This window comes from Aptenodytes patagonicus, chromosome 1 (assembly GCF_965638725.1).
Source record: "Aptenodytes patagonicus chromosome 1, bAptPat1.pri.cur, whole genome shotgun sequence".
NCBI lineage: Eukaryota > Metazoa > Chordata > Aves > Sphenisciformes > Spheniscidae > Aptenodytes > Aptenodytes patagonicus.
Window position 1 is genome coordinate 204,286,380 of NC_134949.1, and position 19,785 is coordinate 204,306,164.

Sequence of the window (19,785 nt, forward strand, 5' to 3'; positions counted from 1 at the left end):
GTAGTTTTCTGACTGGTGTGCCTGGAGTTGGAGTCTGTAGCCCTGAGAACAAGGTGCTCTGAAGCACTCACTACGCCTTTGACCTTAGATGTAGTTGCTCTCAGAGTTTACAACACCTAGGCTAGGAATGGTAGGAAGTGAGAATACTTACCCCAGTCTCTTCAGAAATTACTTTCCCAGTGCAATATCCTCTTTTCAGCTTCTGCCTACCACTGAGCAGGAAGTTCTGTCATCATTTACAATAACCGAGTACGATACCTGGGCATTTTTTCTACACACATCTTCCTAGTAAACAGGAAGGTAGGGGTGAAGGGGTGGTGTAGAGCCAGGGCAAGACCCTCTTCTTTCTCAGTACTGATGCCCAGTTTAGAAATAGTGGCTTCTTGGATCCATAAACTACCAGGTGTGAGTATGTGTCACATTAACAGGGGATATTTGAGTCACTGTCCCTGGAAGGCTGTATTTCTGAGTGGGGTATTTTTTGACTGGGGTACGCCAAGCTACAATGATTGTCTGTACCCTCCTTAATACCCCTTATGCCAACAAAACTTCTGACGGCTCATTGGCTTTGCTGATGAAAAAATCTGTTTACTTACATGATGGATTAAAGTGGGGGGACGTTGTCATACCTAGCTAACAGCCATGCTTCTCTCTCCAAGGTTATACATGGACATCCTGTGCTTCGGACCCACCCCAGCCTTTAGCCTAAAGTATTAATGACAACCATTGTTGGTGTGAATTTGTGCTAGCATCCCAGGTTCAATTTCTGCAGTGATATAGATACAGATTTCACTCAGCTGTCCGTGTTACAGGGTAGCAGTTTCTGAAATGATCAGTGTCCTACCTTTAAACCATCACTGCGCATGAGTCAGCACCCATAGCTACACTGGGAATGGTCATGATGTAACTTAACCAAGAGAAAACTGATTTGGTTGGCAAATACTGCATTACCTGGGGAGCCGGGCTAGCATAACTACATTGATGGGTGGTCTTCTAATCTCTAATAACGCTTTGCAGCCAGACAGCTCTGGTTTGCCCTTTGCTAATTGACCCTTCACCAACTTACGCCATCTTGTGTAGCTGGTCAGGTCAGGCAGGGTAGTTGGGCCGCTTTAAAGCACAACAGAGATCATGCCAACAACTGCAGCTGCAAGGCTCTTTGTTTCTGCAGTTCTTATGCTCAATTTCTACCAGTGTTGAATAAAGAATTTTTAACTCTACGCAATCTTGATGCTATTTTGCCACACGTTAGGTTTAAAGCAACAAATAAACAGATACGATAAATACAGAGACTTGAAAGCTTTGATTCCAGTCTCAAGAATTTCATCTCACCTCTCTGTCATTACTGAATAATCATGTTCACTGTTTCACTGGCAGAACTACACTTAAACCTGCCAAAAAAAAGATAAGCTGAGCAATAATGTGCTATTTTCTTTCTCCTTCAAGAAAGAAACTACTTTTTCTGAGTTGTTTTCCAGAGAAATGGCATACCCTGCTCCAAGGTGCTTGTGTGCACTCTAGAGAAAGCCTTTACTCTTGGCTGGTTGTGTTGTTAACAGTACACACAGAGGTGACCTTCTGCCTGGAAGGATGAGGTCCAAAAGATCATTCAAAAGATGAAGGTCCAATTTATAAATGCAATAAGCCTTTAATATCAAAAAATAGGAGAACAGTCATGAAAGGAATTGCTTCTTGTTTTAAAATACTGACATTTTTGTGGTTTATGTGGGAGTTTCCAGATAGTATTTTTTAAACCAGTAAGCTAGACAGAGATAAAACATGCCAAGCAGAATATAGGGTTACAACCAGAATAAAAACATTCAAAAGGAGAAACCCAGTCCAGCAATATTTCTACAGTGTAGTTTTTCACCATGTGGCTGAATAAACACTGGCACAAGTTTCCCAGAGGCTGTAGAGTCTACTTCCTTGGAGATACCCAAACTCAACTGGATATGGCTCTGAGCAACCTCATCTAGTTGGACCTGCTCCGAGCAGGAGCTGGACTAGACATCTCCAGAGATTTCTTCCAATGTGTATGATTCTGTGATTTTATCAGAGCTGATCCTAGCCCCACTGATGCCTTTAGGACAGCCTCCTCCCACATGTGTCTGCTGTTCAGTCTCCTTGGGTGGGATTCATTTCACCTCATGAGACATCTAGCCCCAGCAATGACTTTGGTTCCTTCAGCAGTCAGTGTCAAGAAACAGATATTTCCAGAAGCAGTTCAGTATGTCTTTGTTATCTTCTATTTTAGGATGGGATACATCTGGACATGCCTGTCTCGTCCCACTGAGTTTATCAGAGGTCCAAACAAGTAGCTTAGGTCAGTCACTGAACTTCAGACAGCTCCATTAGGTGAAACTAATCCCACCCTAGCAGGGCAAGTACCAGCAGCTCATGGTTCACGCACATCTTCAAAACACTTTTTCATGTTGCTTGTTGTCTTGTATCAAATATGTCTAATTTAGATGAAGATATAAAGGAGCAGCTACAAGACTCATTTGCAAGATCTTCAGTTCATTTCAGGGAAGGAGAAACAACTACTATCAACATCTGATTATGCTGGTGGTGCCACCTGGTTTTGTTCCCTGTTAGAGGAAAACCAGGAGATGCAGCTGTTAACACCTGGAACACACACCTAAAACAAACCAAACAAATAATGGTGTTGTTGGCCCTGTGGCTCTGTAGGGCGGATGGGGAGAAATGTTGGACCATTTTGGAAGGGCTCTGGTCTGACCAAATATGCAACTTCAGCAGGCTCAGATCATTTGTCTGCAGCTGAACACAGTGGCATCATTTCAACACTATTTTGAAGCATTATCCTATTTTGATTAACAGGATGCCTTTTTTGATGTAACATGGTGCTTTTTTTTGCTTGTGATAACCAAAATGAAAAACATACAGATGCCAGAATTCCTTCATTAAGCAGTCCAGCCTTTGTAATATAATATCAGTATTTTCTTTTTTTTTTTTCCAGAAAAGGGATTTATAAATATAACCGACTCTAAAGAAGATTTTGAAATTGGTGAGGAAGAGTTTTGCTTCAAAGTTAACTTTACAGCATATCCACCAGTTAGATGCATGTGGCTATTTTCCCAAAAAACATTTCCATGTAAACAAAGTTACAGTGTGGATGGACGCAGGTACTTGAATATTTTGGAATAATTTGATATAATAATGTTTCCTCTTTATATCTCATTTGGAGTGCTTACTGTCCATGTTTTGTACTCTCTTTGTGTTTTTAAAATGTGGATGGGCCACATGATGAAGCTGTGTTAACAAAAGGCACTCAAACATTATTTTGGCTTTCAACAACAGTTCATGTAGATAACTTCTAGAATCACTTTATTCTCCACGTTATAATAAACCTTTTGGTAAGTTATGCATCTAGCAACCCTTTAGTTTATATGCATTTTGCCATTCCCTTCTCTCTGACATAATTTCTCAGTTACAGATCTGTTGCGGTTTTCATACTGCATCACAAGTTCTACATGTTCCCCTTTTGTCATCCTGTTCTTGATGATGTTCCCAGTGTCTTTCAAACTGCTCAAATCAAGTCCAGCGCCCCGTAGTTTCCCAGGCCACCATTAGATCTGTTTGGCTCTGCCTGTGCCACAGAAACATACCGTTCTGCTCATTACCCAGGTCATGTATTCTTCCGCTGCTGCAAAACATGTTTTGAATAAACCTGTTAGTTATCTACCTTTTCTGTTATTTCCTACAATGAAGTTCTGGCATGAGTCCTGTTTAAGGCTAATGTTTTCTCCATTCCCTAGGCTTTCTAATTTCTTGATAACATTATCTAATTTCCTTCAGAGTTTCTTTCAGAGTAGTCCCATGGCTTTCAAGGTAACAGCTCTTATTCACCTCAATGAAAATAAAGCCAGGCTGCTCTTTTAACGTTTTAGGTTTAAAACCAAGCAGGACCTAGGCAGGAGTTAATGCGGCTGCACTGATTTCTTCTCATATTCTTAAAACCTCTCTTAGCATAAAACTGTGTCACAGCCTTGATTACACTTTATATTATTTCTTTCTTAGTATTTTGGTACACTTTATTTTATCTGCTAGCGTGCCAAGTCATCTTTGCAACAGACTGGCCTTTTCATCTGCATCAGATGCTGTATTGGAGTCAGACCTTCACGAGGTTCAGAGACAGCTCCATTCAGATTAGTAAATTGTCATCTCCTGGCAATGGCCACAGGAACTCTGTCCCTGCTGATAAAGTGAGGGCTGTCCGCAAACCTTGATAGCATTGGATGGGTGTTGGTGACTAATCTGCAATGCCTGACATGGGCTAGGCAGATCTGTTCTTTGTGGTCAACACTGATTTTGGAAATGAGATCTCAAGGGATGGCCGTGAGCATTTGCTCATCCTTGCCCAGTAGGTACCTCCCTCCAGCTGATAATGCCGAGTTGATTTGCTTTGCAGCTGGTATGGACCTCTTCTCACTGCTTGTAAGAGTAGGAGTCAGTTTTGCTTGGATGATTGACAGCTGGTGTAAATTCAATCCAGATAAGAAGAAGGTGCTATGGACTGGGCCAACAATAACAATCTTGTGAACTCTTGAAATAGCTTAGGTAACCCTCCTTAATCGGTAAGGTGCAGCTGCTGGTGGCCTGGGATTTATGAGTCACTTCAGATAGCCTTTGCAGCCAGAAGTGGCAGTTGCTGAGGGCTGATCACCACCTGCCGGACGGGGGAAAGTCCAGCCTGTGTCCCTGGAGCAGTGCATCCTGGGCTGGCTCAGCCGCAGCCAGCCCTGCCCCGGCCACAGCCATGGCCACGGCCACCTCACCACCCCAAGCATCACTGGAGCTTGGTCTGAAGGCTGCTTCAAACAGACAACTCAGCCATTCATGTGACTATGCTGTTGATTAAATACTTTTTTTTTTTTTATTTTCATTTTAGGTAGTTATACTTTGCATTTATTTATCATTCTATTTATTTTATGGAAAAATACAATTGAGGGAAAAATACATGAATTTGATGGTCATTTCATCCGACAAGTACATTCTTCTGTACAAACATCCCCCACAGCTATCCACTTTTGGTTGAATACTAGCATTGGATAGACACGTCTCACCTGAGGAAAAAGACTAGGGTTAGATATTTCATTCAGTTTGAAGTCCCCAGAAGCAGCAAGGGGTAGGGATGTCAGGTGATTCTGCCTACAAGCTGTAGCACCGCAGATTTCAATGTGATTTTAAAGCAGAAGCTTTCTCGAAACAAAACAAAAAAAGGTCATCATATACCTTAACGTATTGTGAGTCTAACTTTGCATATTTTAGTTGACTTCTGTGTAATCCTATCTCCCATCACTTCTACTTTATTCCTTTCATATCCTTTTTCATTTCCTGTTTTTCTTTTTTTTTATTTCTGCCATTTCCTTATCAAATTATTCCCCCTGATTATAGATCATATTAAATTTTATTCATTAACTCTGTCCCCTTCTTTAACTTTTAATTTCAAGTCCCAAGGCTTCATCTCTCCTGTCAGTGCCCTTACGTGTTTTCAGACATTCCTTCAGAATTTCCATTTTCTGTTTGCTTTTGTTGTCTCTCTGTTTTAGCACACTGCTGATTTTCACTTCCCTCCTAGGAGCAAATGAATTTTCATACACAGAATGACCTCTGTTACATTTATAGTGTTTATCTCACATCCCCTTATGTTTTCAGGTATCAAAGACACTCTTTTTAAATTATTTTCTCATTATTTCATTAGGATTTAATCCTTCAGACCTAGGATTTCAAAAGCAGCAAATGTTTTGTGGTTTCTCCTGCCTTCAGTATCCATTTTGAGGCAGCTTAAAAGGGGTCTGATTTTAAAAAGTCCCTGAGTTCAGGGACACCTTTAAGGCCATTTCAGATGAAGACATTCAAAAGTCAATAACTATATGGAGGTGTTGCCTTAGTCAGAAGGCAAAATTGCCAGTGGCTTCAATGTGAGTTTTCTTGTTTTAGAATTGCAAGGTGATACTTGGTGTCTTAGTTCATTTGTATGTATCTTGCTTACTGAGAAACACCCTGATTTTAGTTATCCAGATTTCTAGTTCCAAGCTCATTACTGCTTTCTCTTACTTTGCAAATTACTGGTATATGTTGTCATATATGCAAACTCCCTGATATCCCTGCTTGCCTCTACCACTAAAGTTGAGTTGGGGGCCTCCTACCCAGTTTTCCTTGAGCAGTATGCTAAAACATCTGCCCCCAAAATGCCAGCAACTAACCCTAAGAAGAAATTTTCTTAAGTGCTTTTCTAACATTGGTGAGTTGCAATAGCTGCCGTTTAAATATGACAATCGTCCTGACAACAATAACCTAGTGAAAAGGACAGAAACAGGATGCCATCTCTGTAAGATGATATATTCCCTTCTCCCTGCCTCATCCCATGCCCCATAAACCAGTGATTCAACAGGTCAGTCGTGCAGGAATCTTTAAGTCTCTGCAGTCCTCTGTTGTTAGCTTCTGCCCAGGGACTTGTTAGAGCCCTCCCTCACCGTTTCTATTGTCACAAGCCATTTCCTGCATGGTTTGGGTCTTGGTTTGCTGCCGTCACCATAGGGGTTAGTAGAAGGCTCGCCTTCCTCCTGCAGAAATATCTTGATGGGTCGTGCTTTGTCTCATTGATAATGAACTGATGATGATGATCTCATTTCTGAGTTTCTGTCATATCTTTCCATTTGGAGAGGTTTATCTCGTATGATCCTAGCTGTCATTGTTATTTCCTAATACTGTTTATCATATCAGCTAGAAACTCCCATCAAAATCCCTTGGAGAGTAGAGAGTTTGATCCTTTGCAGGTCTTAGCATCTGTGCCAGGATGTGTTATATACCTTGTCTTCCAATGGACTGGTAACAAAATCACAGCCTGACAGCCCAGACGCACTCCAGGAACTATGAGGAAAATTGCATAATGAAATCAATACTGCAGGAAAAAAATATCCTCCTATCAAAACAGTTACATTCTGGGGTTTATATTCTCTAATGAAAAATAATTTAGTCTGGGTTCCTCATGAGAAGATGTTGAATTGTTTCGAACTTATATATGTCTTGACTACATTTAAAATATTTTTCAAGTCAGTCTTTTGTCCTTTTCCTGTCTTTTCTTTGCTTCACAGCATTTCATCAAAGTTCTGCAACCATCAGCACCAGTCTGGGATATATGTATTTTACGCTGAAAATGATGATACGGTCATGACAAAAAAATTCACTCTGCACGTGAGAAGTAAGTGAGAAAACAATCTCTGTGAAGATTTGGCAAAGTCTGGGGTTTTGCCACTGATATAAATGGAGCTAATATGTTGCTTTTCCCTTGATATTCCCCATTTCATTTACATAGATTTATTGTTAAAAATGGAGGAGCATGAGGCAAAAATGTGATTCTCTGTGCTGCACTACTGAAATCCAGGCACTGGGTTGGAGAAGGATGCCGGCTGCTTGTGGGTCATGTTTCTTGTGTTGGTCAGGGATGGAGAACAGAGGACGGAGGAGGAAGTTATTAATTTTTTTTCTCTTCCCTTTAGTCTGCCATAAACAGAGAAGACAGAATATGAGAAATTAGTCATATACTGATAAAATTAATACTTCTTAAGGAAACCACAAAGCCTAGGAGCTCAGTAAAACACAGTGACTGTATTCTAACTCTACAGAGCCAGAATATGTGTGACTGCTGTAGAGACCACATAAGATATCCTCATCAGGTGTTAGCTTTCTATGGTGTGTTTATGTCATTTTTTTCTTAGTGGCATTTGTGAGTTAATGCAGTTAGTCTGGAGACCCTTTGGTGTGTGACACATACGTTGGGGCTGCACTGCCTCGTATGCCCCTGCCCACGATTTGCACACATGCACAGTCTTGCCCGGTGCTCTCGGTTATCTCAGTTCTGCCACGTTACTGCAGCATCTCACCCTTGCTCTAGGTCAGGGAGCATTATTTATTATGTATTATTTATACAGGGATCCTCTGTGCACATTTTGTGCAGCCAGACACCCAGAACTGGGGTGTCAGGGGAGTCCTAGGGCCGACTGCTTGCTCCGAGTCAGAAAAGCAGAAGTCAAGACTTCTAATTTCGGCTCTGCCACTGTTTCGGTCTGGCTGAGCCCGTACAGAGAAGTGGCTGCTCCCCTTGCCTTGCCCACACTGCTGTCCCACAGAACTGAGGCACAGGGCTGGAGGAAGGAGCAGGACTGAGGGCTGCACCCAGCTCTCACAGTGACATGCGGGTGGGTTATTTTGAAAACACAGAAGCAAATCTTGGTCTTGGCAGAGGTAGCATTGCCACATAAACGTAAAGGGTTTTGTCACTGAAGAGCTGACAGAAATTGTCTTGTGTTACCTTGTTGCAGGAAAGCCTGAAGTAACGATGCAGTTGCTGTTCAAGCAGATCTCCTGCATCGCTGACAGTTACCCTGCCTCATCCTGGGTTTGGAGGAACTGTCCTGAACTGAACTCATCCAAGTAAATAATTTTCCCTCTTTTTGATTCATTGCGAAGACCGTATCTGAGCTATCCTTGGTTAAATGAAGACTGGCCTGTAAGAAACTGAGTGTAAAATGCACCCTTGACCGTTTGTACAAGGGGACATGGTGGCCCACTCCAGGGGAACCGGATCACCAAAACTAGGGAAAGTTTTCAAATTTTTTATTGGCATCAAATGAAGTCTATAAAGATCTGTATCTCAGGCTCTTTACACTGAAATAAACCCCACTGGGTTTATATCAACAGTTAGGTAGTTACAAAGGCCAATCTAAGTTTTTCTCTTGGCCTGTCAAACTTAGAGGGCATTCAGGGAACGCACTAGTTAATATGGGCTTGATGAATTGGTTAGGCTTGGGTTAACGCAGCTGTTACAGTGACTTGTAACCAAAGCCAGTAAAGTCAGTGAGAGTGTTTCCAGTAAAGTTAGCGAGAGTGTTTCCATTTCCTCTGTTTATTAGGGCAATGAGTCAGGCCCTAAAATTTCAAGAGATGCTGAAACAGCTTTGAGCTGTTTTATGAGTTCTGCAGTTTTTATTTTAGATGTGCCAAAAAACTAATAATCCCACGGTGCAGAAGAGTACTGGGTCAAATTGTCTTTTGGAAGATTGTGGATAAAGCCCTAAGTATTTTAACTAGATATAAAAATTTATCTAGACCATTTTCTTATCCATACTTCTGAAAAGGCTTCCTAATGTCAAACTGTTTGTACAGAAATGGAAAAGGAAAGAAAACATCCAGCTAGTGAGTTTAAAATACTCCTTAAAACAGCTTTCTGGAAAGAAAATGCTGTGACATTTCTTGGGAACTTCCACATGTAGAAGATAGTACTATGTGTCAAGCTGAATAAATTTTATTTATTTACTTACCTCCTCATTTATTTATGTGGACAGTGAATTAGACAGTAAGTTGATGAATGATAGAAAAGCTAAAAGTCAAAATTATCTCTGTGTGGCCTTCCTTTCCCTCGAGTGTAATGTTCCCTCTTTCTACATGTCAGGTCTTAAATAAGTCATTAATACAGGGTGGAAGGTCTCCATCTTGTGTGAGAGAAACTTCATGGTTGAAATCACATACCTTCAGGGAAAGGAGTTAGAACTTCTACTGTGGGTTCATTTTGTATTTATGTTTTAGTAGCGGCTCATTTGGAGCTGCTCAGTGGTTTAAGTGTTGGAGGTAAAGGTGAAACCGGTGGGAATAGATGCGGTGGGGAGGTCGTGTCAGCTGTGAAATTGGTGGAGGTCCCAGAGGTCAGGGGGTGCAGGTGCCCTGCCAGGGCAGTGGTGGAGAGTGGGAGTGAGCCCAGTGTAGGAGGTAGGGAGCCCAGTTCATCCCCTGCTGACCCTGCCATGTCCATCACCAAAAAATGAGACTGGCAACTGCTCTGAAGCCTCACTCTAACAGTGACAAAAAAACCCAAGCCCATCTATCCCTTCCTCCCTTCCAACACAGATGTAAGACATGTTTTGAAATATCCCACCTTCTCCCTTGGAAAATGCCACTGTGAGCCAAAAATCAAAACTGGTCTGCTTTCTTTTTCAGCTGTACAGAAGAAATCACTGAGGGGATTCACAACTTCTTGCCAGAGAGGAGATCCCTGGGGTCATGGATTTCAAGCAGTACTTTAGATGTAAAGGAGACAGCAACAACCTTCTCTGTTGAGTGCTGTGCAAACAATTCTGTTGGTTCAGCCTGTGAAAAGAGTTTCATTAACCTGTCAGGTACACTAAGCCAGTGCTTTAGCACAGGTTTTCTCAATTAAAGCTGGCATGGTAGAACTTTTTATCTGGCTAAATGGCTGACTGTGCAACAGCATTGCAGGTAAAACACAAGCACTGTGTGTGAACCGTGTGGGAAATGGTGGGTGAATGGGAGACACATGTCTCTTTTCTCTGGTCCCAAAGCAGGGGCCTCCCTCATTAAAATGAGCAGAAATTTCACGTGAATAGGAAGTGCAGGATGGAGCCATGGCAATGTTAAGGTCTGCTTTTTTATTTCATCTTGGTAATCCTTACCTGAAACCTGGAGGCATCAGCTTTGGGAAGAGCTGAAGCCACTTTGGTAGCTGGTGGCAGGTGTTGGCTCTTGTTCCTCTCCTGGAGGTCACTGCGGTGCTGCCAGAAAAGCCCATGGGAGCTCTCCTCACCCCATGGAGGTCATTGCATGCCCGAGCAAGTGCATGACTGAGCCAGCAGACCCACTCAAGGGACAGTCCCTCTCTGGGAAGCAGGATAGAGTACCAGGGGAGAGACCTTCTTAAACTGCTGTAGGTAGGTTGCAGAAGGCTAAGCCCTGGTTTGGCAACTGCTGTGCAATCTCCCTCCTTGTCGAGGGCATGAGAGATTCTTTCCTTGTTGAACAAGAAAGTCAATATGATTGTTTGCCCATGCACTTTATACTTGTAAGACCATATACATTCCACAGGGCAAAATATTTCAGTTACAGGGAACATGCTGTGGCACCTGGGAGGTGTTTTGAAGCACACAGATATTTGCAGTACAGAGATTTCCTTTGTCATGGATAAACAAGTTGTTTGCTGCTTTTGACAACAGCTGGCAGAAGCTGTGACCACTGATAGAGTTTGAGCATTTATGTTGAAATTACAATAGAAAGTAAGCGTAACACTTATGCTCTTAGAAACTACCAGAATATGAGGGCAGGTTTCATGTAACACTCACCTACCCACCGGCGTCTTATAGTATGGTCTTGACTTGTTAAGAGAGTTCCTGGCTGAGCAGCAGAGCAATGCTCCAAGCAGGTTGTGTACAGTCCGTCCGCTGATAACTGGTGCTTTGGTATCTGATGTACGTTGCTTGGGGGAAGGCACAGGGAGAGAAGGGAGACACAATGAGAAGAGGAATTGTTTATTCCTGTTTATGTTCACGATGTCCAATCCATGGATCACAGCAACACCTCCGTGCACTTAGATTTATTAATTGGTGTAGCATTTTTTTGGAATGAAAACAGATGTCAGAATTACCCAGCACTTAACGCCTCCTGCCCAGCTCCTTGCCTTGTATATGGCTCCATCTCATTCCCCGTGCAGAGGAGGCTCAGGCGTGAGAGGACTGCAAACTGGCAGAACTGACCAAGCCACCGTGGGTTCTCCTTGCACCTCTAGCTGTACACACGAGCTCTGATTCAGTGGGTAGTAATATGTATCTCTTAAAGTTGCAGGAGCTGTTTCTTCCCCCCCGGACAATGCTGCATTCTATGTCTCTGTTGGATTTTTCCTCCTATTGATCGCTTTTTTGTTTGTATTCATTTTTCATAAATACAAAAAGGTAAAAGCAAACATAAATACCTGCCCCTTCTTCTTTTGTTCCTACCAGGCTGTTTCTTCCTCTCTAAGACTTATTCCACTTTTTTTTTCCTTCCAAAGCGATTTAGATATGAAAGCCAATTGCAAATGATTCAGATGATAGGCCCATCAGATAACGAGTACATCTACATCGACTTCAGAGAATTTGAATATGATCTCAAATGGGAATTTCCCAGGGAAAATCTGGAATTTGGTAAGCAGTCCACAAGACAACCCACAATGCTGGAGTAGTAGCCTGTGCTGTAGCAGCTGCAAATAATATTGGCATATTGTGTCTTGTAGGACAGGTCCTCGGTTCTGGGGCTTTTGGGAAAGTGGTGAATGCGACAGCTTATGGAATTAGCCATGCAGGAGATTCAGTCCAGGTCGCAGTCAAAATGCTAAAAGGTATGATAAACTCTGGGTGCCTTTCACAAGCAGTGATATATTCTAGCGGCTCCAAAGCAGAAGTGGTGTCGGAAATCCCTTTATATACAGACTTGTGTCAGTTACACCTCACAAATGCTTGGTTTCAAAATCCTTTCAAAAGTGCTTTCAAAATCCTGTTTCAGTTTGGAAAGATATTGCTGAAGTGCCTTCTTCCTGCAGTGTGTGGCATTTTGTCCTACACGCCAGAGATCTGCGTTGTGTGGGGAAGGATGGAGCTGCTCTGCTCTAAAGAGGACAAATGCAAATTCATAGTGCAGATTAGCCTGCTGGTCACATTGGTGACTGTGGACTTTGGTGTAAGGTCCCTTTTTCTTGTAGTGCTGTCTAGCTGTTGCACTCCCTTCACCTCCTGTGTCTGAGCTAGCTTTTTTGCAAAACTTCCCGCACATCTTCCTGTAGTCTTTTCTTCTTGATAACACAAAGAAATTTCTTTCCATCCCTCCTTATGGGTCAGGCTTCTTAAACCTCTAATCCTCCTTGCTGCTTTGTTCTGGCCTCTCTCCAAACTCTCTTGACCCCTCATAAAAGCAGCGTCCAGAAGCGAGCCTCCCTGGCAGCAAGCAGAGGAGGAGGGCTGCCTCTCTGGGTTCCAAGTACCACAACCCTCTTGATACATAACGGGATGAGCTTCATGTCGGCAGCAGCACCAGCACCCTCCTCACCTGTGTGCCCACACAGACCCTTCCTGCCAGCACCGCCATGCACCTCTTCGTCTCCTATTTGCACATGTGCATCAGCTTTACGCTTCCTTGGTCCACTCCTTTGCGGTTGTCTTTATGGAAGTTCCTTTTGATCATTTTGGTTCACATCCCCAATTCACTGAGATCATGAGGACCAAATGCTTGCTGAAAAACAAGCCTAAAGCTACTACTGAAACACAGGGTGGCCTTCTTAGCTATTGGATCACAACCCGTTGTGTGCCATAGGGCTATTGAGATGTTTTTTTCTCTTAGCATTTCTCTCCAACAGGGTTGACTGCCATTTTTTCTGTGCTTGTGAACACCTTAATACACTGATGTCATTCCTTGCCAGCCTAAGAATGACAAATATTAACATTTTATGACTGCTTTCCCAAGCATTCAAATGATACACACTCACGCACACATTTATTTTCCACCTTTGGCTATATCTTTTTATACTGCACAAAAATTTTTAGGATGTTCCCAAATGTACTTTCAGTCCAATTAATTTGAAATGAAGACTTGCATGTGACAAAGCATCACAACCATTTGTGTTTTTAATTCTTTGCTGAAGATTTCCAAATCTCTGTTACTTTTACAGAAAAACCTGATGCTTCAGAAAAAGATGCTCTGATGTCTGAGCTGAAAATGATGACTCACATTGGAAGCCATGAAAATATTGTGAACCTACTAGGAGCTTGTACTGTGTCAGGTAACTTGTGGAAAGGTACCAATTAAAATGTTCAGACTAACGAGGACTCCTGAACAGAAAAGAAGTATCAAAAATTGATTACTGAAAGCAGTATTAAAAACATCCAAGCCATAATTAATCACCTATTCCTCAAGCTGCTGTTCCCTTCTTCACCCCTGAATCCTTTCTTTGCCCAACCAATTTTGCTGCTCCACACCGGTGCAAACTAAGATGAAGATGAAATGAAATCAAAGTTAAGGCTGTGCATGAATACAGAAATGGATCCTTTCTAATCAAACTTGCATGAAGTGATACAATAGTCCTTCTATAGAAGAGGTTTTCCTGTTACAGTGGTGATGGCACTGATACAGGCCAGTTTATTACGCGAAAAGGAAAAGCTTATCTGGTGTAAGGTACCTTTGTATCCACATGATTCTGTTCACATAAGAATTTTTTTTTAAAATCATTTGGCTCACCAAACAGTGAAGTTGTAGAAAGAAAGGGGAAAATGGCTAAAGGCTAGACAGGAAAGAAAAGAAACTGAAAAAAGAGCAGGGGTGGGGGGGACACCCAAAGAAAGAAGAGGAGAGAAGTGAATAATGACGAAGGAGACAACTTTTTAAAGGACTGAATGTAAAAATAAGCTGGAGATGGAAAGAACTAAGCAAAGATAGGCTAAGATGAAAATGCAAGATATTATTACTAATTAATTATTGTGTGACTTGTGATATCATTGAGGCAACATACGTGAATATTCCTGTCCCAAGAACTTCCTCTCTGGCCGATCCAGCAGTGAACAGGAGTGGGTGGAGAGAGGCTAAAGAACAGATCACCTCAGGGAAAGGGCAGGGTTTACCCAGAGTTTGCCCGTATCATGAACTGTAACACCTGCCACTGAAAAACTTGACACATCTTCTGCCACAGATATTTACTAAGTCAGAAAGACCAAAGATAAGTCTTGTTTCCCCAGTTCGCATCAACAGCAATACTGTCATGCAAAGACATTTGAGGCATAAGAGGAAAGCAGAGAAATAGATCGTCGTTGGTGGCTTTAGCTGATTTGAAAGTATACAGGCTGCCACTGCCTTCTGGAAAACTCAGCAAGCGTGATGGTGTAAGCAGGAGAGCTGCAGGGGAGACTTGCTCAGTCTGGCAGGGGAGGGCAGGGACACTTCCAGCCTTACCCAAGTCCCGTGTTCAGAAGCATTTACATGGCTCTCAAGACTTCACATCCATCCTCTGAGAGACTTTACAGGCTTTTCACAGTGTGCCCTACCTTGCTTGACAGGGACTGTCTGGCAGAAACGTCCACAAATTTATATTCGGTCTTTCTGAGCCAGAAGGGGTGATGCCAGTGTAAAACTTGGCAGGGGTGATGTGTGACCACTCTGAGCTCTCCCTGGGCCATTTGCTCTGTTCCTGCTGGCTTGTCATGGCTTTCCTCCGAGCACTGCCTGGTCGGGAATTGGAGGTATTTTTCCTTTCTTGAGAAAGTGGCCTGACCAGTGCTCCACTCACACACATGCCCTTGCAAGGTCTTTCCCTCCTATAGGTTCTCTCAGCAAGCACACTTAGGTTTCAGGTGGCCTTCTTGGAAAAAAAAGGGTATTTCTAGAGCATGAAGGTAGTGCAGATAAATGAAAGGGCGTAGGTCAAAGGATACCAATTCACACCATCAAGATAATTAGCAGGGGTCATCTGTTGCTTGAACCATGTATAGTTTAGACAATATGTTGCATCTTTATAGCCTGTGCTGTCCTTCCCCAGTGCCATCAGTACGGGGAAGGATGTTTGTGCCTTCATAGGGATTTGCAATCCTCCTTGGGAGATGCATCACAGGGGAAAATCCGCTACATGCTTTCCAAAGGGACATTACAGTCAGTAATTACAGTCAGTAAACATTACCTGTCCATCAGTACAGGTTATCTACCCAGGAAGGGAAGATGTTTGGGATGTTTAATACAGATTAGTCCTGAGAGAAGATGGAGCATCATTAGGGCTTTAATGGGGAGAGTGCTATAGATAGCAGGAGGCGTTTACATTTCCAACTATTTCAGGACCAATCTACTTGATATTTGAATACTGTTGCTATGGTGACCTTCTGAACTACTTAAGGAGCAAAAGAGAAAAGTTTCACTGGACACTGACGGATATTTTTAAACAGCACAACTTCAGCTTTTACCACAATATCCATTTGGACCAAAATTCCAGGTAAAGCATTCAGCAAGTTTAATACTTTATAAAGCTACTGTCTCTTTTTAAGCTGCATTCTCAGCTGTGCTGTAAACTGGTGAAATTATTGAATTCTTAAGAATGTGCCTTCACATACTTTAATAAGCAATGCCTTGGGAGGAACTGAGGATTGATTCTCCTTATGATGTTCCTTGCACTGGACTGCAAAAGACAAGCAATCTCTTGTTTCTCTTTCCAGTTTTGAGAAGACTCATGTCTGTGCCCAGGTTTTTAATAGCAATAACTGATCATGCTTTTCACTGCAAAACGGTTTATCTGTAGAAGATTATGTGATCCGCTGTGTGTAACCTTTGAAAATGTGTCACCCACTCCAGGAAGGGAACTCACCTGAAGTACGATGTGAATACAACTCTATGCAGAGAGGATGAATTTGAAATCACACAAAGAAGTCAAAACATAAATGTGACATCTGGATCAAATGGGATTGTGCTGTATTCTGAGAAAGGTAAGGGATTAGTTGCTTTTATCTCTAGTAATTCTGTTATTATTGTCTTTATTATATTATTGATTTAAATAGACTAGATTCAGTGACACAGGAGGCCCGTTTCTATCATATGTCTCTCTTCCCTCCTGGCAGGAATTTTGCCGGAGAAGGATTCAACAACACTTAAGACCAGAGGCTTATGTTTCTGGTCATGCTATACATAGCATTTGAGTATGAAAATTCTCTTTCCTTTATTTTGTGTCTGAGCAAAGGATGCTCTTTGTGATGTTGTTCTCGGTAGGAGCACGTGAAAATCCTTACAACAGTCAGTGGAATTAACCAGAGAGTGAGGAAGCCCATGGAAAACTCATACTTCTGGTTATTTTTCACAGATAAAATTAAGCATGCAAGCAGACAGATGGATGAAGAAGAGGATTTTAATGTGCTCACTTTTGAAGACCTTCTTTGCTTCTCTTACCAAGTTGCCAAAGGAATGGAGTTTCTTGAGTCCAAATCGGTATGGTGAAGGGTAGCAAATTGGTTAGATAGAAAAAACAGTAAAAATAGGTTAGTCTATAAAAGGCAGACTGAAGAACAGAGCCACACAGTGGCAGGCTTGAACTAGACCTCCTTCCCCAGCTTTTCAGCAAAGACTGGATTGCAGTTTTAGGCATGACCCTGAGTAAGAAGTGGCTGCACTGCACCCTTCTGCCTGCTCCGGCCCCACCTTTGCCACGAGCAACCGGGGACTGTCCAGCTTGCTCATTCTCCAAACTGTTTGAGTGGAAGGAGGCACCAGTTCAGACAGCTCTGTGTGAGACAAAGGAATTATCTCCTTCTGATACTAAATGCTGCAGAGCATTAACCCATCCTTTCCTTCTAAGTGCATTCATAGAGACCTCGCTGCCCGGAATATACTAGTGACCCATGGAAAAGTGGTGAAAATATGTGACTTTGGCCTTGCCAGAGATGTAGTGAACGACTCCAACTACATCGTCAGGGGCAATGTAAGTTTCTGAATGCTCTCTATTTTTCATACCATTGTAAGAAGGGTAAGGAACCAAGAAAGTGAAGCTTTACATTTTCAAATTCCTTGTTAGCTTTATAGATATCTGTATAGACAGTGCAGAAATCTCACTTTTTCCTGCCCTTGGCAAATGCAAATTCTTAGCTTATAATTAACCTAATCAAGCTAGTACTGTAAATGAGATGGTACCCATGTCCTTTCTAAAGCGCACTGAAACCATTGATGGAAGTGCTGGGAATTGTTTTCTGTTGCGGACAATAATAGTACAGAGACAATAGCATATGTGTGGGGTACACCAGATCCTCCGGCTATATGAAGAAGTGCAGGGTGGACATCTTCATCTGAGCTTCTCTGGAATTCAGAGGAGGGAAGAAGGGTCTTTCAGGCCTGAGCTCATCTCTTCCTTAAATAGTCGTCTAAAATGGATGAGATGAATTGGCTCCTTAGAAATGCCTATTTCTTTCTATAAGGGAAATTTAGAGGGGCTACTAAGAGAGGCCCAGCTTTTCACATAGCAAACAGGAATTGATCCTGCTCAAGCAGTGACAACTACAGTAAGTCATCTAGAAAGCCTGTGTCATAGCATGACCTGGCCTCCTTCCCCCCTGTCTGTACAGGCTCGTTTACCAGTTAAATGGATGGCTCCTGAAAGCTTATTCGAGAGGACGTACACAATGAAGAGTGATGTCTGGTCTTATGGAATATTACTATGGGAAATATTCTCTTTGGGTATGTTCTGTAGCGCGACAAAAGAGCACTGCTTGGTTTTGGCAACTTCTGAATTAACAGGTATTCTCCAATATTTTCCACAGGTGTAAATCCCTACCCTGGTATTCAGGTTGATACAAACTTCTACAAATTAATACAAAGTGGATTTAAAATGGACCGACCGTATTATGCTACAAAAGACGTGTAAGTGTATTTCCTGAGTGATGCACAGCGTGGGAGTTTATATTTACTAGGTGACTGTTTGTATGACCTTTTACTTATTGTACACTGTACCTTGCTCAAAAAAATCGCAAAAGGTGAGATCTTCCTCTAACTCTGAAACAAGGCTGCTTGATCATGTAGGTTTTGTCCTAAAGCAGAAATGATCAACACTAAAGGTTATGTGCGTTTGAAAGGACTAATTTATTATCTGTATTTAATTGTGCCTTCCTTTCCCAGGGAACTTCTTGTTCTCAGATCACAGACTTCCTTTTTCTTTTTGCAAAAGCTATGTTACACCATATTCATTTTGGATATTAGCTAAATCTTTGGTGATTTTTCTAATTTTTTTTTTTTTAAATTGAGCTTTAGCGTGTTTGATTCAGTTCCAGGAGGCTAGGGATCCTTTTAGAGAAAAACCCTGATAAGAAAGAGTTGGCAGGAGCTATTCCTCTGCTCTCAGCACACGATTTTCAGCCTGTGCCTCTGTGTCTGGGTGGACTGTCTAGAGGCGGACCCCAGAGGGCAAGAGAAGAGAAGGTGGTGGGGAGCTACGAGACCTGGAGCATGGAGGAAAGTGAAGGACTTTAGGTTGTCTGAGCTCTTCTGGAAAACATTTTCATAGGTAGTTTAGGGACTCAGTGCCTTGCTATGGCACTGTACCATTCTCATCCTCTCCATGTAGAGACTGTAATGGCATTAAAGGTACGGGTGAATCTGACAGATTCACCCAGGAAAGATTTCTGTGGGGCTTATAAATACCAGGGAATATATTGACCTGGTAAGTTTGCAAGGGACTTTAGCAGCTAGGCACTGCACTGGTCCCTGATGAAACTGCAAAATCTCTAAGGTGGTGTTTAAACTTCAGAAAGATTTTTGTGATGGCAAATTCCACAAAAAGACTCGCTATGAAAACTGTCTTCAAGACTACAGAGTCCACAAGGAGCAGGTTCAGCCCCAGAGTCAGACAGGAATTCTCTTCCTACCATTTTCTTTACGGAAGCTGGAAAACAAGGTTAGCATGCCAGTATGTGCCAGCCAGGGTGAAATCCTGGCCCCAATCCTACGAGGAGGATTTTGCTAAGGACTCCAGTAAAGCCATGTTCTTCATTTCACCCTTTTTCCTAATCTTTCTGTATCTTTTCCTCTGATGCAACATGCTAAATCTGGCCTCTTTCTATAAAATCGTTCTGGTGCCCCGTGATTCCCATCCAAATTCTGCACTTCCATGTAGTCACTCACAGAGACTCCAACAGCTAACATGTTTTCTGTGTCACCTCTTTGCTCCTGCAGCTATCGCATGATGCAGTCCTGTTGGGCCCTTGACTCCAGAAAAAGACCCTCTTTTTCTTGGCTGGTTTCCTCTCTTGCCTGTCAGCTGGCTGAGGCAGAAGGAGCAGTAAGTAAATACAGAAAGAAGAAAAATGTTTTGGGGGTTTTTCTGTAGCCCCATATAAGCTGAGAAATAGTCTGCTGGTTTCTATTCAAGTGTGTCATTGTGTTATGGAGCTATTCCCCAGGGATCTATGTAAGAGTTTGGGGAAGTTTTTTCTGCCA

At 42.4% G+C, this 19,785-nt stretch overlaps 1 protein-coding gene across 1 annotated transcript in view; it reads left to right on the top strand.

Annotated features, from left to right (window-relative positions):
• Positions 1 to 19,785, top strand: part of FLT3 (fms related receptor tyrosine kinase 3) — a 36,879-nt gene that overhangs the window by 16,145 nt on the left and 949 nt on the right. The window contains exons 9-23 of the mRNA XM_076339843.1: positions 2,978 to 3,143; positions 7,119 to 7,225; positions 8,346 to 8,457; positions 10,018 to 10,196; positions 11,647 to 11,759; positions 11,858 to 11,990; positions 12,080 to 12,184; positions 13,508 to 13,618; positions 15,655 to 15,808; positions 16,165 to 16,295; positions 16,667 to 16,791; positions 17,159 to 17,281; positions 17,919 to 18,030; positions 18,114 to 18,213; positions 19,522 to 19,627. Coding sequence (XP_076195958.1) covers positions 2,978 to 3,143; positions 7,119 to 7,225; positions 8,346 to 8,457; positions 10,018 to 10,196; positions 11,647 to 11,759; positions 11,858 to 11,990; positions 12,080 to 12,184; positions 13,508 to 13,618; positions 15,655 to 15,808; positions 16,165 to 16,295; positions 16,667 to 16,791; positions 17,159 to 17,281; positions 17,919 to 18,030; positions 18,114 to 18,213; positions 19,522 to 19,627 — 1,877 coding nt within the window. The remainder of the gene's footprint in view (positions 1 to 2,977; positions 3,144 to 7,118; positions 7,226 to 8,345; positions 8,458 to 10,017; positions 10,197 to 11,646; positions 11,760 to 11,857; positions 11,991 to 12,079; positions 12,185 to 13,507; positions 13,619 to 15,654; positions 15,809 to 16,164; positions 16,296 to 16,666; positions 16,792 to 17,158; positions 17,282 to 17,918; positions 18,031 to 18,113; positions 18,214 to 19,521; positions 19,628 to 19,785) is intronic.